This window comes from Phascolarctos cinereus, unplaced genomic scaffold, assembly GCF_003287225.1.
Source record: "Phascolarctos cinereus isolate Bilbo 61053 unplaced genomic scaffold, phaCin_HiC Scaffold_726;HRSCAF=1367, whole genome shotgun sequence".
In the NCBI taxonomy this organism is placed as follows: domain Eukaryota; kingdom Metazoa; phylum Chordata; class Mammalia; order Diprotodontia; family Phascolarctidae; genus Phascolarctos; species Phascolarctos cinereus.
Window position 1 is genome coordinate 126,547,248 of NW_027556098.1, and position 24,597 is coordinate 126,571,844.

Here is a 24,597-nt window from a genome sequence, read left to right on the forward strand (position 1 = left end):
ATGGCTAATGAGCTGACTGCCAGATTTTTAGCCTGAATTCTTACTTGTGGGAGGGCAAACGCTACAAATACAAGCTTGATTTATTGTTTTATTGATTATCTAGATTTAAGAAAGTGATTGGGAAAAAATGTTAATAATGTAGATAAAACTTTAAACACCGACATGGGTACATTTTTTTTTCTGGAGAGCCAGTTTTTTAAGCATTAATCACCACACCCCTGTTAATATCTCCCATCCACATAACTCTGCAAAGCCCTTGGCAAAGGTTCATCTAATTCAACCTCTCAATCAGCACAAAACTTCTTACTACGCAGGCACTGACAGGCAGTCATCCAGTCTCTGTGATAACAGGTAGCTTGCTACCTCAAAGGGTAGCCCATTCCATTGCTGTACTGCTCTAATTCTTAGAAAGTACTTTCTCTAAATTATGTCAAAATCTACCTTTATGTAGTATGCATAAAAATCAACAAAATCACTAGTTTGAAAGCAGTTTTATTTTAAAGTTATATTTCTTAAAGACAAAACCAATTGTAACTACATATCATTTTATTTGTTCATCTATAATTGATCACTAAACTTCTGTCTGCCTCAATTTCCTTATCTGTAAAATGGGGGTAAAAATAGCACCTACCTCCCAGGGTTGTTGTGACAATAAAATGAGATATTATTTGTAAAGCACTTTGCAAACTTGAAAAAGCCATATAAAAAGGGGCAGCTAGGTGGCACAGTGGATAGAACACCGATCCTGGAGTCAGGGGACCTGAGTTCAAATCCAGCCTCAGGCATATAACACTCACTAGCTGTGTGACTCTGGGCAAGTTACTTAACCCCAATTGCCTCACCAAAAAGGGGGAAAAAAGGTTATATAAATGCCAGGTATTATCATAGCAATTATTGAGTCTAAAAGGAAGACACAGCAAGCACATTTTTTTTCCTTGTTTGATTATTTTTTGGTTCTGTTTTGCCAAAACATCATATCATATGTTGTTTTATGTGTGATATTATTCCTAACTTCCCATATTTTTATCTGATGATTTATTTTGCTAATGTTTACATTTTTGAATATCAGTTTTTGTTGTTTAAGTGTGATGATTTGTTTTGGTTGGTGTGGCTTTTATTTTTTTTTTAATTTAATGAAAAAACAATTGCTAAACAGTTGTATGACTGAATTCAACTATTGTTTCTTAACACACATAGAAAACAAAACTTAAATATTCCTTCTGTTTCTTTTTCAAGTTATGTGAGAGAAGAATTCAAAAAGGCCAGGCATATTGCCCAATGTGTTGTGCAAAATGTCATGATTATTTGAATGCTCATCAGACAAACTTTCGGGCACCTAGTCAAGGGAGAAGCAAGCCCTTAGAGAAAACCACCGTCCTCAGGTTATTAGCTCTAATTGTTAAGGCAACCAACGAAACAACAATACATCGTTTACAAACAGTGCTGTGTACACATGAAAGGCAACCAAAGTTTAAAAGATGAAAGTGGAGGCAGAAAAGAAAGGGGGAGGGGGCGAGACACAGCACAATTTAGTTAAAATAAAAATGAATTTGGGAGACTTTCAAAATTCCTAACCAATTTCATAAATATTTAAAGAACTTAATCATAACATTTAATCTTTCTTCTTTCTCATTAGTATTGTACCCTTGGGGCTTAGGAAATCTCTCAGGACCAGAAATATACTGAGAGGTAGATGAGTAGATTGAGACAGAGAAATTTCTCTTATTGGTTCCCCAATTCTAACAGCTTTCAGTAAACATTTTTTTAAAAGATTGTATCTATGAAAATTTTGAGCCTGGAGTGGGGGCAGGAGAAGAGGGAAGGAGGAAGGAAATATAACCATCCAAAACTTGGAGAAAAAAGAAACATAAGAGAGATAAATGGATTCAATTAGAAAAAAAAATACTAGGCAATAAAATAAATATTTTCACTATATAGGGCTAGCCACACAATATCTTTGAACATTTCCCTTCCTTCCCTCCCATGTGAGTTTGGCTAGATTTTCCCTAAAAGATGATTTTTTTAAAAGTGATATATCCAAGACTTGATTGTCCGGGAAATGGGGCAAGGCTCAATCTGTGCCTACCTTGATACAGTATCCAGGTTTCTGGTTGCCTTGACTTTACTTCCAGGTCCCTTAAGTACATAAAAAGGCCCACCCACATGAGGTGAGAATCCTTAACACTTGATGGATGCCCCAAGACCACATAGGTCACCAGACCCTGCAGACCAGACACATTTCCATATGGAAAGAGGAGAGGTCAAGTCCACCAAAGCTAAGTGCTATTGTAACCTTGTTGAGTATCCTTATCCTGTTAGGGACCCTGAACTGTTCCCTGCCTTATGTAGTGTCTCTTTCTATGCACGTAGAAAGATATTGGGGGGAGGGGAGGAATTGAAGAGGCAGGGAGAAGGAAAAGAAATCCCTTCTACCAACTGTTGAATGATCTGTGTGTACTTTATTTCATCCTAAGACTGAACCTGAACTAACAGGGTACTTGTTGGCCCAATACCAATACAAGGCTAGGGCTGTGAGTTGTTTTTGTTTTTTTCTTTTTTAAAAAATGTTCACATTAAGGGACGTCAAGAGAACAAAAAGAAAGCATCAATGGGCAAAACAATCTAAGGGGCCATTTGTAGTACTAATCTAAGAACCTTCCCCAAACTGAAAGTGAGCAGCTACAGACTTTGCAAACCACATTAAGTATTCCTGTAGCTGCTATAGATTTAAGGGGTCAAAACATCAGGAAGAGGAAAGATCAAAAGATTGAAAGAATGTTTCTGAGTTAGGGAAATTAGTAAATGAAAGTTTCGGGAGGAGGAAAGAGAGTAACTTAGAAAAGAGAAACTCCAAATGATTGTCATTTAAATTAAAAGAATAGATGGAAAAGGTAAAAAATAGGAGGTGACAGGACTGGGAAAAATAAGGATTTTTTAAAGGAAATAATAAAAATAAAAATAAATATTCTTTGAGGAGGATACCAGTGGGACAGTTTACCTTGTCAGATATTTCCCATTTCTATAGAACTCATCATTTTTTCTCCTATTCAGGGAAAGGGTCCAGAATTATCTCTCTGTTCTATGAAGATTTTCAATATTTACATCATAGCTGGTCATAATCAATTTGTATATTTATATGTTAATATATTAGTTATAATATATTAATTTGTAGGATGATTTCATGTAAAGACTATAGCTATATTACTAAAACATACATATGTATGCATGTATGTGTAAATATATATATATATATATGTATATAACTCTGACTCTGATCTTAATCAGCAATGCTCTCATTCATCCAATTCCTCCTTAATTAATTTGTCTTACCAAAAAAATGCATCCAATGGATCCTATAACCTGAAATTCTCTTTCAAGTGCCTACTAGGTTCCTAGTAGATAGTCTGAAAGAAAGTAGAAAACTGGAGAACATCTTTTTTTTTAGTTTTTAGTTTTAGGGCAAAGTTGGGATTTCATTGGCTTGTATGTTCCCTTAAGAAACTCCCTCTACCAATACAGATCATCAACTTTCTGCAACTTTAAAAGTTGCCTGGGGTACTGAATAACTGGGGTAGCTAGGTGGTACAGCAGGTAGAGTGCCGGGCCTGGAGTCAGGAAGGCTCATCTTTCTGAGTTCAATCCAGCCTCAATTATTAACTGTGTGACCCTGGGCAAGTCACTTAATCCTGTTTGCCTCAGTTTCCTCATCTATATGGCAAACCATTCCAGTAGTTTTGCCAGGAACACCCCAAATAGAGTCACAAAGAGGCAGACATGACTGAAAAATGAGTCAACAACAAATTGAGTTACTTCTCCAGGGTCACACAGACAGTAAATATAATAGGTGGGACTTTTTTGCACAAGGGGCTGTGCTAGACCCTGAGATTATAAAAATAGATACAACACAGGCCCTGCTCCTAAAGAGGTTACAACATAATGAGTAACTAGATAAATAATCAAATAAATAAGAGCAAGCAATTTTCAAAGAAAGAAAGCCAAACTATCAACAATCACATTGGGGGCAGCTAGGTGGCACAGTAGATAGAGCACTGGCCCTAGAGTCTGGAGGACCTGAGTTCAAATCCAGCCTCAGACACTTGACACTAGCTGTGTGACCATGGGCAGGTCACTTAACCCCACTACCTAGCCAAAAAAAAGAAATCACATTTAAAAAATGCTCCAAATTACCAATAGTTATACAAATTAAAGCAATTCTAAGGTTCCACCAAACACCCATCATATTGGCAAAAATGACAAAAGAGTAAAATGACAAATGTTGAAGGGATTGTGAGGAAATAGTCATACTAAAGCACTATTGGTAGAGCTGTGAAATGATCTGTCCATTCTGGAAAACAGTTAAAAACTGTAGCCTAATAATAATAATAATAATAATAATAATAATAATAATAATGATAACTAAACTGCATAGCCTTTGATCCTGGGCCAAAGAGATTTTTTTTTAAAAGGGAGGGAAAAGGAAAGATCCAAATGTACAAAAATGTTTATAGCAGTTCTTTTTTTTTTAAAGGCAAAAAAACCTGGAAAGTAAGGGAGTATGCACCTATTGGGGAATGGCTAAACAAATTATACTAAAGAATGAAATGATAGATTATTTCACTGTAATAAATGATGAAATGGGCAATTCAGAAGAAACTAAGAAGACCTCTGTGAGCTGATGAAGAGTGAAGTAAATAAAATTAGGAGGATGATTTATACAATAACAACATTAAAAAGAAAAACAGTTTTGAAACAAACAGAACTCTGATTAATGCAATGACAAACCATGATTCCAAAGGACCCAAAAATGAAGCTAGCTACTCATCTCCTGACAGAGAGGTAATGGACTCAAAATGTAGAATGAGACATACATGGACATAGCAAATGTGGGAATTTGTTTTGCTTGACTATGCATATTTGTTATGATGTTGAGGGAAGGGAGAGGGAAAGAAAAGAGATGCCTGTTAATTAGAAAAAATAATAATAAAATTAAATTTTAAAAACTAATTAATGGGTTAAAAATGAGTTAAAATTTGCTAAGAAATATGGGAAAATGAGGAAGGTACAAAGGAGAGAGGTCTAGGAAAAGTGCTATAATTCATTAGAAGAGGGAGAAATTTCATTTTCATCTAAAATAGGCATACAGACAGCCCCAAAAACACTAACCAAAACATAATAATGAAAAATCATCTTTGTTTTTTAAAAATGCAATCATCCCCAAATGCTATCTTTCTTAGAGGAGGCCAAGCAGGAGACTAACACAGGGTTCCTGGCCACAGCATGGTTGAACCATCTTGATGCTAGTAATGACACTCTTGAATTATCTTATGAATAGCCCAGAGAAAAAGGAAAGGCAAGAATAACTGAAAAAGGGAAGAAACGCCTAAACTTTAAGAGACAGAAATTATACCATCTGCAAGCAGAGTCTAGGCAGTGAAATATGAGACATATGGGGCCTGTGTGGATTGCTTAGCTATGCAGGGCATTACATAGCCGCTAATATTTAACCAAATGAGGTCAATGTGAAACAATCCTGCTCTAACTGTGGGATATTAACAAATCTCTCCCTTCTCTCCTTCTCCCAAACAAAAATCTTGAGGTAGTTTGTCCACATTCTCCAGCAGAATTTTAGGAGTTTCAGAGTCCTCTAAAACATAAATAGAACGAGCCACTTATGACTCGTGTACCTCCCATCTCCAACCCCTCTCCTCAGTATAAGAAAGTGGAAAAAAAAAAAAAGAAACAGGAGAACCAGAATGACGTACAGAGTGTCTCCCGTTCAGACTCCAGGCTTTCATTTTCAAATTCTTGTAACATTTGGACTAAATCTCTTGTAGGTAAGGAAAATCTCCCACCCCCATCCTCAACCCCATTGCATTCCCCTGGAAAATTCAGAGTTCCCTTTTCACTCAGAAGTTGCTATTCAAACAAAATGAGAAACTCCCGGGCTCTCCCTTGGAGATAGAATTCAGAACATGAAAGACGTTGTCCCCTACCTTCAGTCCTCTCCCATGGAAAACAAAACAGCCACAGAACTTCCTTTGGAGTTGTGGTAAAAGGCACCCTGGGGGAAAGGCAATCCACTTACACAGGGCTTGCCTCCTGGGTGGTTAGACTCATGCTGAGGACACCAACCCCATCCTCCCTCCCACCAGAGTAGGAGGGAACAGACCAAGACCCAGCATCAAGACAAGCTATTTTTAAGTTTGTTTCTGTCTGGAAAAAAAAATCTGTGGTTCTCCTAGCTAAGAAGAAATGCCAGGAATTCATTAACCAGATCCAAATGTGTCCTTGTACTCTGAAACATAATTTAGGGGTAATGATTATCAGTAAGGAGGGAGTGAACTGAGATGGGCTGTACCCTCCAAAACAGATTGACCAGCCTCCCAGAATACCTAAAATTTCACTGCAATAATTCACTCCTTTCAACTAAAACAGAAGCTTTTTTTTTTCAATTTCCTGGGGGGAATTTTTTTTTCTATTGAGAATCATTGAATCACAGAAAAGAAAAAAAAAAATCAAGGACTACAAACAAGCAAAAAATCAATATGGTTTAGTTTAAAGAATATAGGTAGTTGAGACTATGTCCCTCTTCATGTATCCCCATCACTTAGTATGGTACACTGTACATAGCTGGTAACTCAATAACTGTCTGCTGAATTTTAAAGAATTAAGATTTAACTTTTTTTTTGCTTTTTTTTTGGAATTTATCTCTTTTTAGCTAAGAACAGGAAACATAAAATTAATATTTTTATAGCTAGGGTGGGGGTGGAGTTGGGGGAAGAAATCTAGGGCAAAAAGAGTAAGATAGAAGTAGAGAGGCTTCTTGCCACAAAAGGAAAAGCAGAAGAAGACAGCAAGGTCAATAGAGGCAGAGACACCCAGGTAAGAAAAGGAAGCAGGAGCAGCAGCTAGTGGGAAGCAGGAAGGAGAGACTAAGGGAGAGAGAAAGGCACCTCTGCCTATCACCCACTCAGCTCTATAGTCTCACAATTCTACCTTTACCAGGGATACCATTGGTGTTAGTTATCAGTATGAGAACAACTGTATTGTCTCCACTCCTTTGCCCTTCAGGAATGGCTATCGGAAGGCTAAGTGAATGGAACTATTTCTTTCCTAAAATCCCTGGCTTCAAAGTAGCTTGGGTATTCTCTAAGGGCTGCCTGGGTTTAAGAGGGCTGCCAGCCCATAGCCATGTAGTAGATGATTTATGATATATTTGTAATGCCTCCCCTAGATGGGATAAGAATGTCTTGGATCTGCATGGACTTCTAAGATTTGGAATTCTATTCATCTCCCGAGTCAAGAACATATTGCCTAGATTGGGATTGGGGTGATGGTAGGAGTTGGGGGGGGGCATGGAAGAAGGAAGCAGGGCTTCCTCTGACATATGGAACATTGGCAAGACAGAGGCAACTGGGGTGATGCCATAAGTCTTCTCAAACCGATATCTCTGGGGACACTAGAGAGATGAAAGTTAAGAGGGGACACAGCAAAGTATAAGACTGAATTTTTATCATAGCATTTGCTCAGGTGGGTGGAGTGCTGGAGAAAAAAAAAGACAGGAATTGTTGATCCTTATTCCCTTCCACTGCTTTATTCCAGATGAATATAATTGGTACACATTTCAAAGCATGTCTTTTTTTTCTTCTTGCAAACTACATACGACTGCCCTATGCTAAGAGTAAAATCTGTACATAACATGCAAGCATGCCTTTTCTGTTCCTGTGGAGTCACTTGCATTATGCCAAGGTCACAGGACTAGGTCTCAGCGAAATATAGCTTATGAAGAGGTGAGGTTTTGCCCATAGGATGGAGGCTCAGAGCTAAGTGAATAGGTAAAGCCATACCACCCACACCCACTAGAATGACAAGTTGGCTCAGTCAACTAGAGAAAGGTAAAGCTGAAAGATGTTTTCAACTTCTGAGAATCATAGAGACCTTGAAACCCTCAGCAGTGTGAGGCCCAAAGCCTCCCAGGTGATCATGGGATAACCCAGTTACTGATGCTTCCTATTGAATAGGATCAGATTAGTGGCTAGCAGTGTCACCTAATGGTTAAATACATCACCTTGTCCATATCCTTTTGTAATCATCTACCTTAATCATTACTTTAGATTATTACCTTTCTTTTTTCTCAGAGTTTAGTACCTGGCTCACAGTTATGCTCTCATGCCCAATACCTGTTCTCTTCATTTCCTACCTGAATGTATTATGTCACCCAGAAACTTCATCATTCTGCAAAATGGCATAACCCTAGAATTCAACCCCAACAGTCCCCCTAATCCACTGTTTGAGTCCTCCATCCCTCTGACTGGAGAAGGAAAAGGATAAAGAACAGTGAGCTCCTCCAAGACCCTCTTAGGATGGTCCAACCATCTCTTCATTTCCCATCAGGATATACTCCTCTAGACTGCATCATGCCCCCATGCTAGGTACCCTGTGTACCTTTTTTGCATCTTTTTTATGCGTTGTCTCATCTATTAGATTGTAAGCTCCTTGAAGGCAAGGATTGTCTTTTGCTTTTCTTTGTATCTCTAGTACTGAGCATAGTGTCTAGTACATAATAGGCACTTAATAAATGTTTATTTACTAATAAACTGACTGACTTCAATATACTCCTTGATGTCTGGTCAAACACCCTGGCTCCACAGCTCATCAAGTATCTCAACTCTTGTGACCTTCAGTGGTATATGAATTACTTGGGACGAACAATAATTGTGATGTGGTTTCTTTTTAATGACAGCAATGGTTAAGCTATATGCTTTTACCAACCCCAGATTGGCACAGAATGTCTGACCTTGACCAGATAAGCCAGACTGAACTGCTTTCCTCACCTTCAGCTAGTTCTTTGTCAGTTGAAAGCTGTATTCCATGCCATACACTAGTCTCATTTCTCTCTTTCATTGTGTTTTTAATTCTATGGTTTTTAAGATTAGATATTGCTCTGAGGAAATGTGAAAATGTAGCTATTGAAGAGCACACTTCAATAACTGTCAGAGATACTGCAATGATTTTTGATGTGGGTAAGTCAAGTGTTTCAATATTGTCCAAGCCTACTCAGTTACACTAAAAGGGAAAGAAAAGAGAGGTTGAAAATGAAAATGTCAAAAACTGACAAACTAATGCCACCAAACAAACTAATTAATCCTCAGAAAACAAGCCTGCTGCTTTCAGAAGAACCAGACAGCTGGAAGAGTTTCCTTTATAGGGCAATATAAACTTCTTGAAGGTGGGAGAATATTGGGAACATTAAAAAATCAACTAACATTTTTATGAAAAAATGCTCCTATGAGGCAAAACAATACAAAGACTTTTTGTTGGTCAGTTGCTTTCAGTCATATCTGACTTTTTGTGACCTCATTTGGGATTTTCATGGCAAAAATGCTAGGGTGATTTGCCATTTCCTTCTCCAGCTCATTTTGCAGATGAGGAACTAAGGGGAAAAGTGTTAAGTGACTTGTCCAGCCTGGAAGTGTCTTAGGCCAGATTTGAACTCAGGAAGATGAGTCTTCCTGACTCCAGGTCTGGTACTCTATGTACCACCTAGCTGCCCTATATATAAATAGGCATACCAAAGATTAAAAAAAGATAATTTGTGCAGATAAAACACTTTTTCATTCAAAACTATACCAAAAGAAGGAATCCAGATAAAAGTATAAATAAGCATCTTTATTAGACTGTAAAACATCCTTCCAAAAAAATGTTTGGGAGATTTTATTTTTAGATTTTCATGAGGCTTAGAAGTCTATTCCCCATTGAAGGAATGATAAACTTTGACAAATATGCTAATATACTAGGAATTATGATAGTTCCAGAATTACAGAAATTCTCAAGTAAAATTGTAATACTTCTATACCATAACCTTGCTACATATCACAAAAGGTTAAGAAATTTATGGAGGACTTTGATGCTTTCATGGCCAAGTAACATACCTGACTTAATTGCCACTAAAAAGCCATGGGCTACAATAAACTACGGGTTATAAAACTATCAACTAGACTTGGGGAAATGGGCTGAATGTGTGTGTGTATTAAGGCATGCTTAATATCCAATGTGATTTTTTAAAAATGGGGTCTCATAATGAATTAAAGAATATGACAAAATCTTGTGAACTTAATGCCAAATTGTACACAATAAGTGTTTACAACAAAAGGACAAGTTGCAAATTAAAAGTTGATGTTTTTAAGATGTAGAGGTTCTGAGGTTTATTGCTTAAGTGTATACCCTATCAGTCCCCCCAATGCCACCCCTTTTGGTCCTCCATCCCTCTGACTGGAGAAGATAAAGGATGAAGAACAGTGAGCTCCTCCTAGACCCTCTTAAGATGGGTGTCCAGGCCAACCATCTCTTCATTTCCCACCTCTGGACTACATCATGCCCCCATGCCAGATACCCTCTGTACTTTTTTTAACTTCTTTTTTGTGTGTTTTTATGTGTTGTCTCACCTATTAGACTGTAAACTCTTTGAAGGCAGGGATTGTCTTTTGCCTTTCTTTGTATCTCCAGTGCTGAGCACAGTGTCTAGTACATAATAGGCACTTAATAAATGTTTATTTACTAATAAACTGATTGACTTCAATATACTCCTTGATGTCTGGTCAAACACCCTGGCCCCACAGTTCATGAATTTTCTCAACTCCTGTGACCTGCAGTGGTATATTCATTACTTGGGACTTTTTTTTCCCTTTTTTTTTTTTACTAATTTTACTTTTTTCCAGTTAATTTGCAACTAATGGGGAAGGGGGAGTAAGGAAAGTACAGAACAAATGCTTGTTCTCTCCATGTGCCAGACACGTGGGTTCAATGATCATCTCCTGATAAACATCTCCCAAATCAACATATCCATACCTTAATTCTCTCCTGAGCTCTTCTCTCACGTTATTAAATGCCTGACATTTTCACCTTGATATTCCAGAGATATATCAAGCTCAACATATCCAAATCATATCATTTTTCCCCAAAACCAATCCTTTCTATTAACATCCCTTTCTCTATTAAAGGCATCACAAATCTTGTAGTCCCGGAGGAGAAAGTGAGGCTGGTGACTTTGCACAGCCCTCACTCCCTTAAATCCAGTTCACTTGCGAGTTATGGCATCCACTTTCTGAGGTCACTTTCTTCTTCAAGAATGAGGACAAACAACAGCAGTCAATCTGGTTCACACACTTGTAATCATCCTGACCTGTTCACTCTCTCTCATCCCACAAAAATTCAATCAGATGCCAAATCTTATGGATGCCACAGTAACTCCACAGCATCCCTCACATCTGTCCCTTTCTCACTGCTAGCACAGCCACTGCCCTAAATCAAGCTATCAACATCTTTCACCTCAACTGTTGCAATAACTTTGCATTTGATCTCTCTGCTCCCAAGCCTTCGTCTCTCCAGCCCCCTTTCCCCCAGCTGACAAAATAACCTTCCTAAAATACAGGTCTGACTATATCACTTCCCTGCTTATTTTCAATCGCTTCTTCTTGCCTTGAGGATAAAACACAAACTCCTCAGTTTAACATGTAAAACTCTTCACAGTCTGGCTCTGGCCTATGTTTCCAAACTCATCTCATACCATGCCCTTTCATGTACTCTGTGTTTTAGCTAAATTGAGTTATTTGCCCTGTCCTGATCTCTACAATCCCTTATATCTTTATACAAGTAGACTGGAATGCCTTCCCTCCTCACCTCTCAGAATCTCTATCTAGATGCTTTCCAAGCTCAGTTTTGGTGCCACATCTTACAGGAAGCCTCTGATCTACTGAGTTTTCAATCCTTTTTCCTCCTTCAAATTTTCTTGTACTTACTTATCTATGTAAATGTTCTATGTGTGAATATAGCTAGGGCCAAGCTAGGCCCAAGCAGTGAGAATAATGAATCTTCTGAAATAGTTGCATGTATTCATATTTGCACAGCACATTTCAATTGGACTAGAAACAATTACCATATTTTACATAATTATAACTTCAAATAGCCCAAATCAGAATACATGTGACCATTTCAGGGGAGTCATTATTCATACAAATAGGGTTTAGCTATATGTCAAAATAATTTATCCCACTCTCTAGTCCGTCCTAGCACCTCATTCCCTTTCTAGAATCATTGATAATTTGGAAACTTTCATACTAGAAATTCCCATCTTTCATGGTACCTCCCTGCCTTTGCCATCAGGGTAGACATAGGAAAAGGTCAATTTATTTATGGGCAGGGACTGCTTTTAATTTGGTTTTTGTATACCTATCATACAACACAATACCTTGAATGTAATAGGTTGCAGTAATACAAAAAGATTCTGGTTTTCAGAGCCTAGTTTTTTTTGAAACAGATGTTCTTGCTCTGGACACAACCCCTTTTCCTGACTGTATTTCCCCTCCCTTTTCTGAAACCATCTATGCCTGGAATCTTCTATGTGTTCCAGGGTGCAACATTATCAAAATATCACTGGGTTCTTCAACATAATTAAATAAAACCATAACAAAATTTATACAGAAAATCACAGTGCAATTGTGAAGAAGAGAAAGGTTATTGATAAAGCAGAATAAATTATTAAGAAGCAAAACACAGATTTGAACACATAAGAATTTTTAAAGATTTTGTATTAAAAAATGGCCAAAATGAACAGGCTAGGGAAAAAAAAACTTTGTTACTGAAACATTTGATAGAAGTCTGACATCCAGAATCTATAAGCAAATGATACAAATTTATAAGAGAAATGCCCCTTTTCCAATGGATTCAAAGTATAGGAAAAGACAATTTCTGAAAAGAAGAAACATAAATTATAAATATTCCCTTTAAGAATTGTTTATACTCTCTAATAATCAAAGAACTACAAATTAAAACAACTTTGAAGTAGCAATTTATACCATCAAATTAGCCAAAATAATTTTAAAATTATTTAAATCTAATGTTAACAGGACCAAGGGTACATAAATACTTTTTTTGTGAAACTGTAAATTTAGGCAATGTTTTGATGGGAAAATTCTAGCAGCATACAAGTTATAAAATTGATTATACCTTTTGACCCAATGATATCATTATTGGGACTACAGTCTAAAGATACTATTAAAAGAAAAAAAAGACCTATCTATACAGCAATACTCATAACTTTTAAATTAGTAATAAAAAACTGAAAGCAGCCTTTGGATCATAAATTTAGAGCTGGAAGAGGCCTTTGACATCTTCTAATCCAGTACTTTCATTTTACAGATGAGAAACTTAAGGCTCAGAAAAGCTGTGACTTGTTCAGGTTCACATAGGTAGAAATCACCTCCAACTCAAAACTTAACATTCTTTCTGCTGCATCCCATTGTTTAAGTTTAATGATTGGGGAATGCTCAAATAAATGGCGATATAACAATATAGTGGAATGCTATTGTGCCATTAAAGAGAAATATAATGTACTGCCCCTGGAGGTAGTGAGTTCCCCTTCATTGGAGCTCTTTAAACATAAATTGGATGGCCACTGAAATAGCACTAGGGTTGGGCCATGAGTGGCTGCTTCTCTTCCAGTCTGGGCAACATAGCAATACTCAAAAAAAAAAAAAGTAATATGTAATTTAGAGAAAGGCAGTATTTAACATACTTGTTAAACCACAGGAATTGAAACTATCTCTACTGTTATTTACTGGGGGATGGGGAGAGAGTGTGTTTTGGCTTTCCTTGATCCATTCTCTCTTTGCCTTGAATGAGATTCTTATAAGTTATTGGGCAGTACTTTCGATAAAGATTTTCTGCCAATGTGTTGCTCCCTCTAATCACAGCTTTCTTCCCCCGGTTCATGTAGTTCCACAAATGCAAGGCATAGGAGGCATTGAAACTTGGTTCTATATCCCAGACTTCATAGTAACGTTTCCATTGTGGATATGAGATGGGATAAAACCGCTGGGGGTGTAAAAAGAGTAAGTTTGGACACCTGAGGTCTTTTATCTCATGAAAATCTGTAAGATTACATGATAGCTGCAGCATTCTTGTCATTAATCCAGGACCCTGGTTGCCCCAAATGTTCCCATTATAGTGCTCAATAAAATTTTCCATGCAGTCCCAAATGAAAGAGTGATGATGGTGGAACCCAAAAACGCCATTGCTAGAGAATTTAGAACTCTGTGCTGCCAGAAAATTATCCTCTGGAATGGGTCTGATGGAAATCATGTCTGTATCCATGTAGATCCCACCATATCTCCAGATGAAAGCGAGCCTACAAGCATCTGAGCTGATGTAGATCCAGTTCTTTTCTGCACTGGAATTGACCTGCAGGGATAGATAGAAATGAGTCTTCTGGGAAAAAAAAAACCAAAGCTAAAAGTTTTAGTAAAAACAAATTACCAGGCTCAGAGTACTGTTATTACAATGGCAACTTTCAAAGAATCAAAAGAAAATAATTTTATATTTGGAAAGATCATCTCATCCAAACCTTTCATTGAAGGAACTAGGCCTATGTAATTTATCCAAGAACAGGTGGCCTACAGTTGTTGTTGTTTATCCTTCATTTTCAAAGAGGACCAATGGCATCACAAGCTTAATGCCTTGACTTGCCCTCGAATTGGATTTAAGTGAGGCAGAGCTGTGCAAAGTTGTCAACCTCACTCTCTCCTCCAGAGTTGTCAGAGTCCAGTGGCAAGACAAAGGTCAAGATGACAGGATGCAGCAGGTCATGTTGACCTTTCTAAATTAAGGTCTTTCCCAGTTCTTAGTTTGTCTGTGCAAATGCATTAGACCCAGGAGTAACCAGCAGTTGGCAGAGCCTATGAGATCTATGTTTGTGAACAGGAAAGGCTGTAATACAATTGGAGAAAGCATGAATCCTTTGCAACCTCACATGTGGTCTCTATCAAAACACTAGTTTGAAATGACATTTGGTAACCTGTACTTCTCTTAGTTGTTTAGCCAGTTTGTATCTCTGAAAATTGCGACACTTCATACAATCCCTCTCTCTGAGGTTATCATCACATTATAGGTACAAAGGGCCAACGTTTTTGTTGCTGCTTCTAGACCTACCCTGAGGAAACAATGTAAGCTCTCTTAACCTGTTTCCTCATGTAAAAATGATATAAAAATCTGTAATACCTACTTCAAAGGTTGTTGTAAATCTTAACTAAGATGATCTATTTAAAGCACTTGGCACATTTTAGAACTGCATATAAATGGCTGTTATTATCATTTTCACTCCTCTCTTTTTTTATTCATGGTAGTTGTGGGGAGGGCAGTAGTAGTACAAGGGGCAACTAGGTGGTGCAGTGGCTGAAGTACTGGACTCAGACACCTGAGTTTAAATTCTGCCTCAGACACTAACTAGCTGTGTGACACTGGGCAAAACATTTAACCTCTCTCAGCCTTAGTTTCCTCATCTGCAAATTGGGCACAATAATAGCACCTAACTCCCAAAGGAAAGAGAACATGTAAGGCACTCTGTAAACCTTAAAGTGTTCTAAAAATTATCATCAGTCATACTATTGTTAAATCCTGGAATCCAAGAAAATGGTGAGTCTGAAATTCAGTATTATAATTTATAGCTATGTCCTATTGGAATGTGTATGGACAGTATTGTTTGGCAGATGAGCTGTTTAATTGAAATTTTACTTATTTATCATGCACTGCTAGTAGCAAAGAGAGATTCAAATTCCTAAGTTCCCTTGGCATCAAGAATTTCTTAGTCATTTCATAGTCTGACCATGTAGCATTTACCTTTGATACTTCCTAAATTTGTCTCATTTAAATTATTTCTAAGATACAAATATATCATCCTCAAGAAGGAAAAAAATAAACAACAACCTAAAAAGAAAGGTTAGAGTTACTAGGCATCTCATTGGACTGAGAGAGATACAGAAATTCTTCCCAGATTCTAGCAGTCATAAAAAATAAATCCAGTTTAAAAAAAAACTAAAAGAAAGAAAACTAAAGAAAAGAACAGTTTTAGAAATATCTTTTGTAGCAAATGACAAGATATTTGTCCTCTTTTCTTCCCTTTCCCATTTGAGTAACTGAGAAAAATAAACCCTGCCTACCACATAGAATATACATGGTGATAGATAGGGCCAGTAACAGAAAGGGGTTGAATAAGGAAAGGGAGAGAGCAGGGTTTTCTCCCCTCATCTTACACCAGATAAATGACATGGAAAGATTGCAGGACTGTATAAAGATTTACTAGTCAGGACCAAGAAATGAAGAGATAGGGTGATTATACTGCAGAGCCATCAGGAGTGGCAGAAAGGAGAAGGAAAGGAAAATTGAAAGAGTGGGCATAAAGGAGAGAGAGAGAGAGAGAGAGAGAGAGAGAGAGAGAGAGAGAGAGAGAGAGAGAGAGAGAAGGAAGAGGGAGGAGAGAAAGGAGGGAGTGAGAGGGAGGAAAGGAGAAGAGGAGTGAAGGAGAGACAGAAAGATATAAAGAGAGAGAGTGAGGAAAAGATGAAGGAAGGAGGAGAGAAAGAGGGAGGGAGAGAGAAAAGAAAGAAAAGGAGGGAGTTGGAAAGAAAGAGGAAGGAAGAGAGAGAGAGAGAGAGAGAGAGAGAGAGAGAGAGAGAGAGAGAGAGAGAGAGAAGGAAAGAAGACAGAGACAAAGAGAAGGAAGAGGGAGAAGAGAGAGAAAGAAGGGAGAATGAGGGAGGGAGAGGAGGAGTGAAGGAGAAAAAGAGATATAAAGAGAAAGTGAGGAAAAGGTGGAGAAAAAGAGGGAGAGACAGAGAAAAAGATGGAGAGAGAGAAATTTCCTTCCCTTTATCCCTCCCCTTTCCCTATCCTCAAGCACTAGGAAATATAGAGCAACCATCCTATTTAGGACTTATGAGGAAGAGACAGTCATAGGGAGCTTCAGAGGCAATACCTCAAGGCACTCTGGGAGATGTGTAAGTGTAATGAGAGACCAGCAAATGAGGGCTCAGTCATGGGAGCAATCAATTCCAGTGAACCTGCTTATGGAAGTGCCTAATGATGTGGAATGAAGGGCCTTACTCTCCATTTTGAAGTATATGTAGGTATTTTTGATTGTTTCTAGTCCATTAACTTCATGATAAAGAAATGAGCTTTTGAGGGCAGCTAGGTGACACAGTAGATAGAGCTCGGGCCTTGGAGTCAGGAGGACCTGAGTTCAAATCCAGTCTCAGATACTTGACACTTACTAGCTATGTGACCCTGGGCAAGTCACTTAACCCCAATTGCCTTACAAGAAAGAAAGAAAGAAAGAAAGAAAGAAAGAAAGAAAGAAAGAAAAAGAAAGAGAGGAAGAGAGAAAGAGAGAAAGAGAGAAAGAGAGGAAGAAAGAAAGAAAGAAAGAGAGGAAGGAAGGAAGGAAGGAAGGAAGGAAGGAAGAGGAAGGAAGAAAGAAGAAAGAAAGAAAGAAAGAAAGAAAGAAAGAAAGAAAGAAAGAAAGAAAGAAAGAAAGAAAGAAAGAAAGAAAGAAAGGAGCTTTTGATTGGCTGCTCAGTCAAAACTGAGTGTGCATTCAAAAGGTGCTAAACAGCTAGGGCAAGCCTCTGTCTCGCTGGTGATGTTTGTGGCAAGGACGGTTATAAGCCTGTAAGTAAAGAGAGGCAGCAACAGTCATGGGAATGATATTCTGTTAGCAGTTGCTTATCTCCCCAACCAGGACCCACATATCGCCACAAAAGAACATGGCACCTCTGTTTCTTTGCCTCTTTGTGTTTGTTTATTCTTTCCTACCTTTAGGTGAAGGCATATTGGAGATAGGACAGACTAGGTCATGACCTTGTGAGATCTCAAAAGGTACGGTAATAGGAGTCCAGACTAGAGTGTGCCACCAGTACAGCCCCAAGGAGCCACTTGCAGCACCAAGCCAAGCAGCAAATCAAAACAGCAACTGAGACACTATTTTCTGAATCAACTTTGCTATATGCATTTAAAAGTAAACTTGGCTACACAAATGCTTTATTGCAAATGCGTTAAATCTGAGCCCGTTCTCCCCAGGGACTGAGTTGGCAGAGGGGAAGATGTGCCCTTAGTTCAAAGTGATGCGTGTACTTCTGTTCTTGCTACATCTTCTTCAGTAATTATCCCTGTGTTTGAAAAGCTTATTGGGGTTAATTTGTTAAATGATACTGGAGTACTAATCACTGGTTCAATCAGTCAAATGAGTGGGATACTAAAAGTAACTATTGATTGATGCTGGAAAGGATATCACAGAATGAAGGTTCAAGAAGATGACATTAGAAAGATGCACCCAACCCCTCAGGGGCACCCCTGTAAATCAGAGGGAAAGATGTAGCCTTGCTCAGGGATCAGTCAGAGCAAACAAAATTCCCCAAAATGTCTTGGGGTCCAAAGAGAGACAGCCTTTGACATAAGACTTTTATTTTCTTTTTTACCCTTTGAACACTTACTTGAGTATACCACGAGAAAAGGGGTGTCTCCTGCAGCAAAGTTTCCATGACAAGAGGGAAAAAAAAGACATTCTCAATTGCTGACAAGAGGGAGAAGCCTGGGTAGCTAACATTTAATGGCAAATGAGTAGAATTATTATCCAGTCCTTTCATTAAAAAAATAATTGACCTTTCTGGATATATTCTAGCTGCAGACTCAACAGCACATGAAACTAAGGGAGAAGGTTCCAACCGATTAGTGGTCTCCAGGAATACAATGTTTCTTCTGTGTCTTAAAATGTCCTCAGGTTTCATCATGGCCTTGTGTACAGGTGTGCACGAAAAGAAGCATCTGGGTTTCAGCATCATTTCATACAGCAATCCAGAAGCGAACAGCAAAAAGATTGAAAGGGAGATCTGGAGCTCCTTCAGCATTGTTTTTTCTTCATAGATCTTTTTCTTTAAAATGAGAAAACAAATTGAAAAAAATGAAAATTATTTTCGGTACTGGCCTAGAAACTATCAACATCTCAATCGTCCGAGAGGCAGCATGGAGTAATGGGTAGATTATAGGACTTAAAGTCAGGAAGACTAGGGCTAAAATCCTGCCATACAAAGTTTGTGTGCAACACAGGAAGGAGAGGGAAAGGAAAATGGAAAGAGTGGACAGCAAGGGAGAGAAAGAGAGGAGGGGAAGAGGGAGAGGGAGAAGAAGAGAGGGAGAGGTAGAGAGGGAGAGAGGGAGAGGGAGAGGGAGAGGGAGAGACCTTGAGCAAATCACTTAACCTGACTAACCCTTGGTTTCCCCATCTGTAAAATGAAGGGGTCTACTAGACAATTTCTAAGGTACCTTCTAGCTATAAATCTGTGATACTATGCTCTAATACTCTCCCAAGAGAGAGCATTACATATTTGTAAATCCACAAAGTTTCTAATTTATTCAATGAAGTAAAGAAATTCACACACTAGAATTCTTTAAAGTCCTTTTGCTCAAGAATGACCTACAACTGTTGAATAATCACTAACTGTAAGCATGAGTTCATTAAGAACAGGTCTTATTTATGGAAGAAAAGTTAACAAATTGTTTCTGTCTTTATTTCTTTTCAGCTAGTTATGTGGTGGATAGAGCACTAAAGTTAGAGTCAGGAATACCTGAGTTCAAATCTAGCCTCAGACACTTATTAGCTGTGTGGGCAAGTCACTTCACTTCTATTTGCCTTAGTCTCCTCAACTATAAAATGAGGATAATAATAGCACCTACTTCCCAGGGTTGCTGTGAGGATCAAATAAGATAATATTTATAAAAGTGCTTAGCATAGTGTCTGGCACATCGTAGGCATTATGTAAATGTTTATTCCTTCCCCTCTTTCCCTTCCACTTTCCTTCCCCTCTTTAACTGCCCTATACTCCAACTGCTCTATACTTTAACTGTACTATACTCCAAGGAAGTTATTGACAACAAGATAGCATTTATAGCATTATCGGTGGGAAAAAAAATGCTAGAACCAAAATTATTTTGGAATGGGTGAGTAAATTAGGATATGTCAATGTGATATAATACTACTATACTGTAAGGAGCCACAAATATGAAGAATTTAGGGAAACATGGGAAGACTCTTATGAGGTGATAACAACATGAAGAAATCAGAGCCAAAAGAATACTGTCTTCTTGAGGACAGGAACAATTTCATTTTTGCTTTTCTATCTCAGTGCCTACCACTATAACTTGCACATAGTATGTTCTTAATTTTCATCAAATGTAATTGAGGACAATATACATAATGATGCTAACAGTATAAATAAAGTCATCATTGACAGGCAACAAAATTCCGGTCAAATACAAACCGTACTGATAGTACCATATTGTCTAACTTAAAGGACATATCTCTCCTTTCTTTTAACTATCAATAAGTTATCTGTTTTCAGGGAATATATTGGGGAAGGGGAAGAATGGAAAAGGGTAAGGAATTTGGTGTTTGGGTAGATTTTAAAAGTGTCTATGGTATCAAAATAAATTGTATCAATCATTTTTAAAGTTTATGTACTTCAAGGAATGACAAATATGAGAATTCAGACAAGCACAGAAAGAATTATAGGAAACAAAGCAAAGTGAAGAAAGTAGAGTCAAAAGAACAATATTACATTGATTACAACAATGCAAGTAAAGGCAATACCAAAAAGAAACAAGACCAAAGTAAAAGACAATGGACAGTATTGGTGCCAAATGATTAAACTGAAAACATACATTCTTCCTTACCCATAACAACGGGTAAACTACAAAACTGAAAAGTAACTTGAACCATCAATTATGATTATTCTATTATCACTGGTTCTGTGTAGTTATTACTAGGTAAGATATTGGGAGTGAGTATTTGGGTGTTTGAGGGGAAGTGTCTATTGTATAAAATCAAAATATATCAGTACATTTTAAAAGAAAAACTACCACTTAAGAAACTGGATCAATGCAATTACCACCCATGATTCCAGAGGTAATAAGTAATGCTACCCACTTTCCAATAGATGAGAAAGCTAAGACAAATAGGGTCAAGTAACTTGCCTAGAGTCAAACAGCTAGGTAGTGTTTGAGGCCAGGCCTGGTGCTCCATCCACTGTGTCACCTAGTTGCCCTATATGGGGATGAGGAGGCATCTCCTTGTGTTAAGTGTAACCATATCCTTATTGAATATCTTTGTTATGGTTAGAGCTAAGTAAACTTCCTTGTGTTAACTAATCAATGAACTGTAAGTTCCTTATTTCATCCCAGCATCAAATCTGAACTAACAAGGTGTCATTCTCAGTCAGATCTGACCCAGAAATAAATGTCCAAAGGATATGGATGAACATTTCTCAAAAGAAGAATTGTATACTGTTAACAAACCACATGGTCCCAAAGAAGAAGTAAAAAATATCTATTTGAATGTAGATACATATATATGTGTATACACATGTATATATGTGTATATCTCTGTACATAGATATGTATGTGTATGGGTGTATACACACCTTCCTTCCTTTGCAGAGCTAGGGAATGATAGGTTCAGAACACTGCCTGTATACTGACTCAGTTGGTTTGTTTGTTTAGTTTTACTAAACTGCTTCTTTTCACTATTATTCTTGCAAAAGATGGTTCTCTGGGTAAAAGGAGAAAGAGAAGAAAAGATATACATCTCATTAGAGACAGAAAGAAAAAAAGAGAGAGGAGGTGAATTTTTTTTCATTTTTAAACAACTATTTGAAACATTGCCCCAAATTACTAAAAATCAGAAATATAAATCAAAACAATTCTGAGGCTTCACCTCACTGCCAATAATTTGGCAAAAATAACAAAAGATAGGCATAACCAAGGTTGGAAGAACTGTATGAATACCAGCACACTAATATACTATTGGCAGAACTGTAAATGTCAGTGCATCCTGCAAAAGCAATGTTGAATTATGCTTTTAAAGAAGAAAAGTGTTTAGAATATCACTTTGACCCAAAGACTCTTCTCTTATAAATACAACCCAAGGAGGTCAAAGACGGAAAGAAGGTCCTGTGACCTAACCAAAATACACAGAGAGCACTTTTCATAGCATCAAAGAACTGGGAAGACACTTGATTGTCAGCAAGTGGGAAATTACTAAATAAATAAATAAATAATGGGATGTTGCTATGCCATATGTGATGACTATGAAGAATTCAGAGAAGTACAGGAGAACTTAAATTAACTAATACAAAATGAAGTAAACAGAATAAAGAATACACATATATGATTACAAATATGTAAGGAGAAAGAGAAGAGGAAAGGAAGGGAAGGGAAAGGAAGAAAAAGAAATAAAACATGATGTAATTAGAATCATTTAGCTTGGTCCTGAAAAAGAGATGAGAAAAGACATAACCCTCCATTCTTTGCAGAGGTAGGAGGATTATGGATATGTTGTCAGAGTTAGCTAACATATTGCTAATTTCTGCTGAACTGCTTTTCCCTTTTCTTTTTCATTCTTTGTTTTAAAAGATGGCTCACTAGGTAAAGAAGAAGAGATACTTTCAAAAATAAAAATTATATAAAAACAAAGGATCTTTTTTTTAATTTAAAAAGGAATAAAATGGAGACTATTTTGCACAAAGCACATAAAAAAGTTCCCACAATTCCTTTTTAGGGTTGAGCTATGGAATAATGTATTAAAGAACAGACAGAAAAAATAACCCAAAGTCAACCTATGCCTAATCATGAATTACTACCAGACTCTTATTAGCTAGAAAACTGACATAACCTCTTAGGGGTAAAAGAGCTATAAACCAGTCTTTCCAAATCCAGCTACCAAAAGTCTAGCACCATTTCCTAAAAGAAGAAATAAGAGGCAGCTTCAGACAGAGCTGAATAGCAATGAATTTGTGCTTCTTCCCCACTCCACACATGCACACTGGAAGAGCGTGACCATAGGACTGCAAGTCACAGGGAAAGTACAGGTCTCCACAGGGGTTGGTAGAAAGGTGGTACCCACTAGAAGGAGAAAGGAACTCTTGACTTTTATAGGTTCAGTGTCTCTTTTTTGTATAAACAAAACTTCTTTTCTGTTTGATATCTAGTGATCCTGCTGCTTATGAAGAGAGATAATATTCAGTCTCAGGACCACATCCTGAGGATAACCACCATTCAGAGAACTGGGAGTACTTATCCCAGGGAAGACTTGGGACTAGCACGTTCAAATATTTGGACAGTTATCATTAGAAGAAGGATTTACCATATTCTGCTTGGCACTGGAAAACAGAATCATAACCAAAGGATGAAAGTTACAAGGAGGTGGGTTTCAGTTCCATAGAATGAAATACTTTCTAGTAATTAGAGTTGTCCAAAAATGGGATATGCTACCTTAGAAGGCAGCAAGTTCCCCAGCACCAGAAATCCTCAAGCAAAGAATGCATGTCTTCTTGTTGTGGGTACTGCAAAGAGAAGCCATGCATAGACTGGGTAGAAGTTGACCCGGATAATTCCTAAAGTCCCTTCTAACTCTGAAGTTTTGTAATGTTACTGCTTAAAGTATGATATATTGGAAAGAGTCCTAGACTTGGATTCACAAGATCTGTGTTTGAATTCTGCCTTTGACACTAGCAGTGGAACCCAGGACAAGCTCTCTGAGCTTCAGTTCTTCATCTGTAAAATGGAAATAATAATACTGGCTCTCCCTACCTCACAGAGTTGTTGTAGGGAAAGTACTTTATAAACCTTAAAGTGTTATATAAATATGAGATATTAGTCTTGTCTAGGAAAATTTACTAAAGACAGTAAGATCCAAGATGGCAGTCATTGTTTCCTTTCCACCATGACTGTTATGAAATCTTACCATCTTATCTTGTAAGAGAACAGGAAGAAAATTATCTTTTCTACATTGCTAGTGTGATAGAACCAGTTAAAATCCTGTTTAATTTTCTATGGCAAAAGATATTGTAAAATTAAAATACTCTCCTACCACTTGGTGGCAGCATACCTTTATTGAAAGGGCAATTATAGTTGAAGGAAACCTGAAAAGAGGAAACTGCCCATCTTCACAATGGAAATTGGGACTGCTGAGCATAAGGGATGCTCATTTAACACTGTTGAAATAAATTAAACAACTTTCCTTGTTCTGTTGCAAAGCCAACCTTTCTCTATGGACCTGGATAATTTTATGCTTTTCCCACTCTTAATTTTTTTTTTAATTAAAAAAATCTTTCAGGTTTGGTCTCTTTTTTATTCTGTCAGGTCTCCAACTCAAGTTATAAAAAGTGTAACTTGTCAGAAGCAATAAGAATGAAAGAATAAATACTAGCCAGTGGTGTTACTATTTGGTCATCAATTGGAAGCCTTTTTTCTTTTTTTTTCTTACAGTAAAAAACACTAATAGAAACAGGTGAAGATACCTTATCATATACTTGGGGCAATAGCTTTCCTTTAAAATGTCTAAATAAAAATAACATAATATAATATAATATAATATAATATAATATAATATAATATAATGTCTAAATAGTATCACTTTCTAATTCAGTTCAACAAAGATTCATTAAGCCCCTACTGTGCATAAGACGCTGAGCAATAAGAGATGTTCAAAAATTGAACTATAATCTCATGATATCACTAGGCATTTTTGAGCAGTTTTTTTTTTATTTTTGAGGGACATCACAGAGGGCACTACTCTATTAGGACAGGGCTTGGACTCAGTAGTCTTCTAAGCCACTTTCTAGATTCAAGATTCTATTGCCAATCTTTATTGATTGACTAAGTTATAGCAAAGTCTGGGAGCCTTTTGCAATATTATGAGACTCTTCTTTTATCTTC

General features: G+C 37.4%; 2 protein-coding genes across 2 annotated transcripts in view; both read right to left on the reverse strand.

Moving 5' to 3' along the window:
* DZIP1L (DAZ interacting zinc finger protein 1 like) overlaps positions 1-6,202 on the reverse strand; it is a 57,745-nt gene extending 51,543 nt beyond the window's left edge. Inside the window, exon 1 of the mRNA XM_078146779.1 lies at positions 5,994-6,202. The gene's annotated coding sequence lies outside the window, so the exon portion shown is untranslated. The remainder of the gene's footprint in view (positions 1-5,993) is intronic.
* A 7,406-nt stretch (positions 6,203-13,608) lies between these two features.
* On the reverse strand, positions 13,609-18,734 carry A4GNT (alpha-1,4-N-acetylglucosaminyltransferase). Its single transcript, XM_020985846.1, has 2 exons — positions 18,321-18,734; positions 13,609-14,238 (listed from the first exon to the last, which is right to left on the reverse strand). The coding sequence occupies exons 1-2, from the start codon at positions 18,732-18,734 to the stop codon at positions 13,609-13,611; spliced, it is 1,044 nt and encodes a 347-aa protein (XP_020841505.1).
* Positions 18,735-24,597: the final 5,863 nt, after the last annotated feature.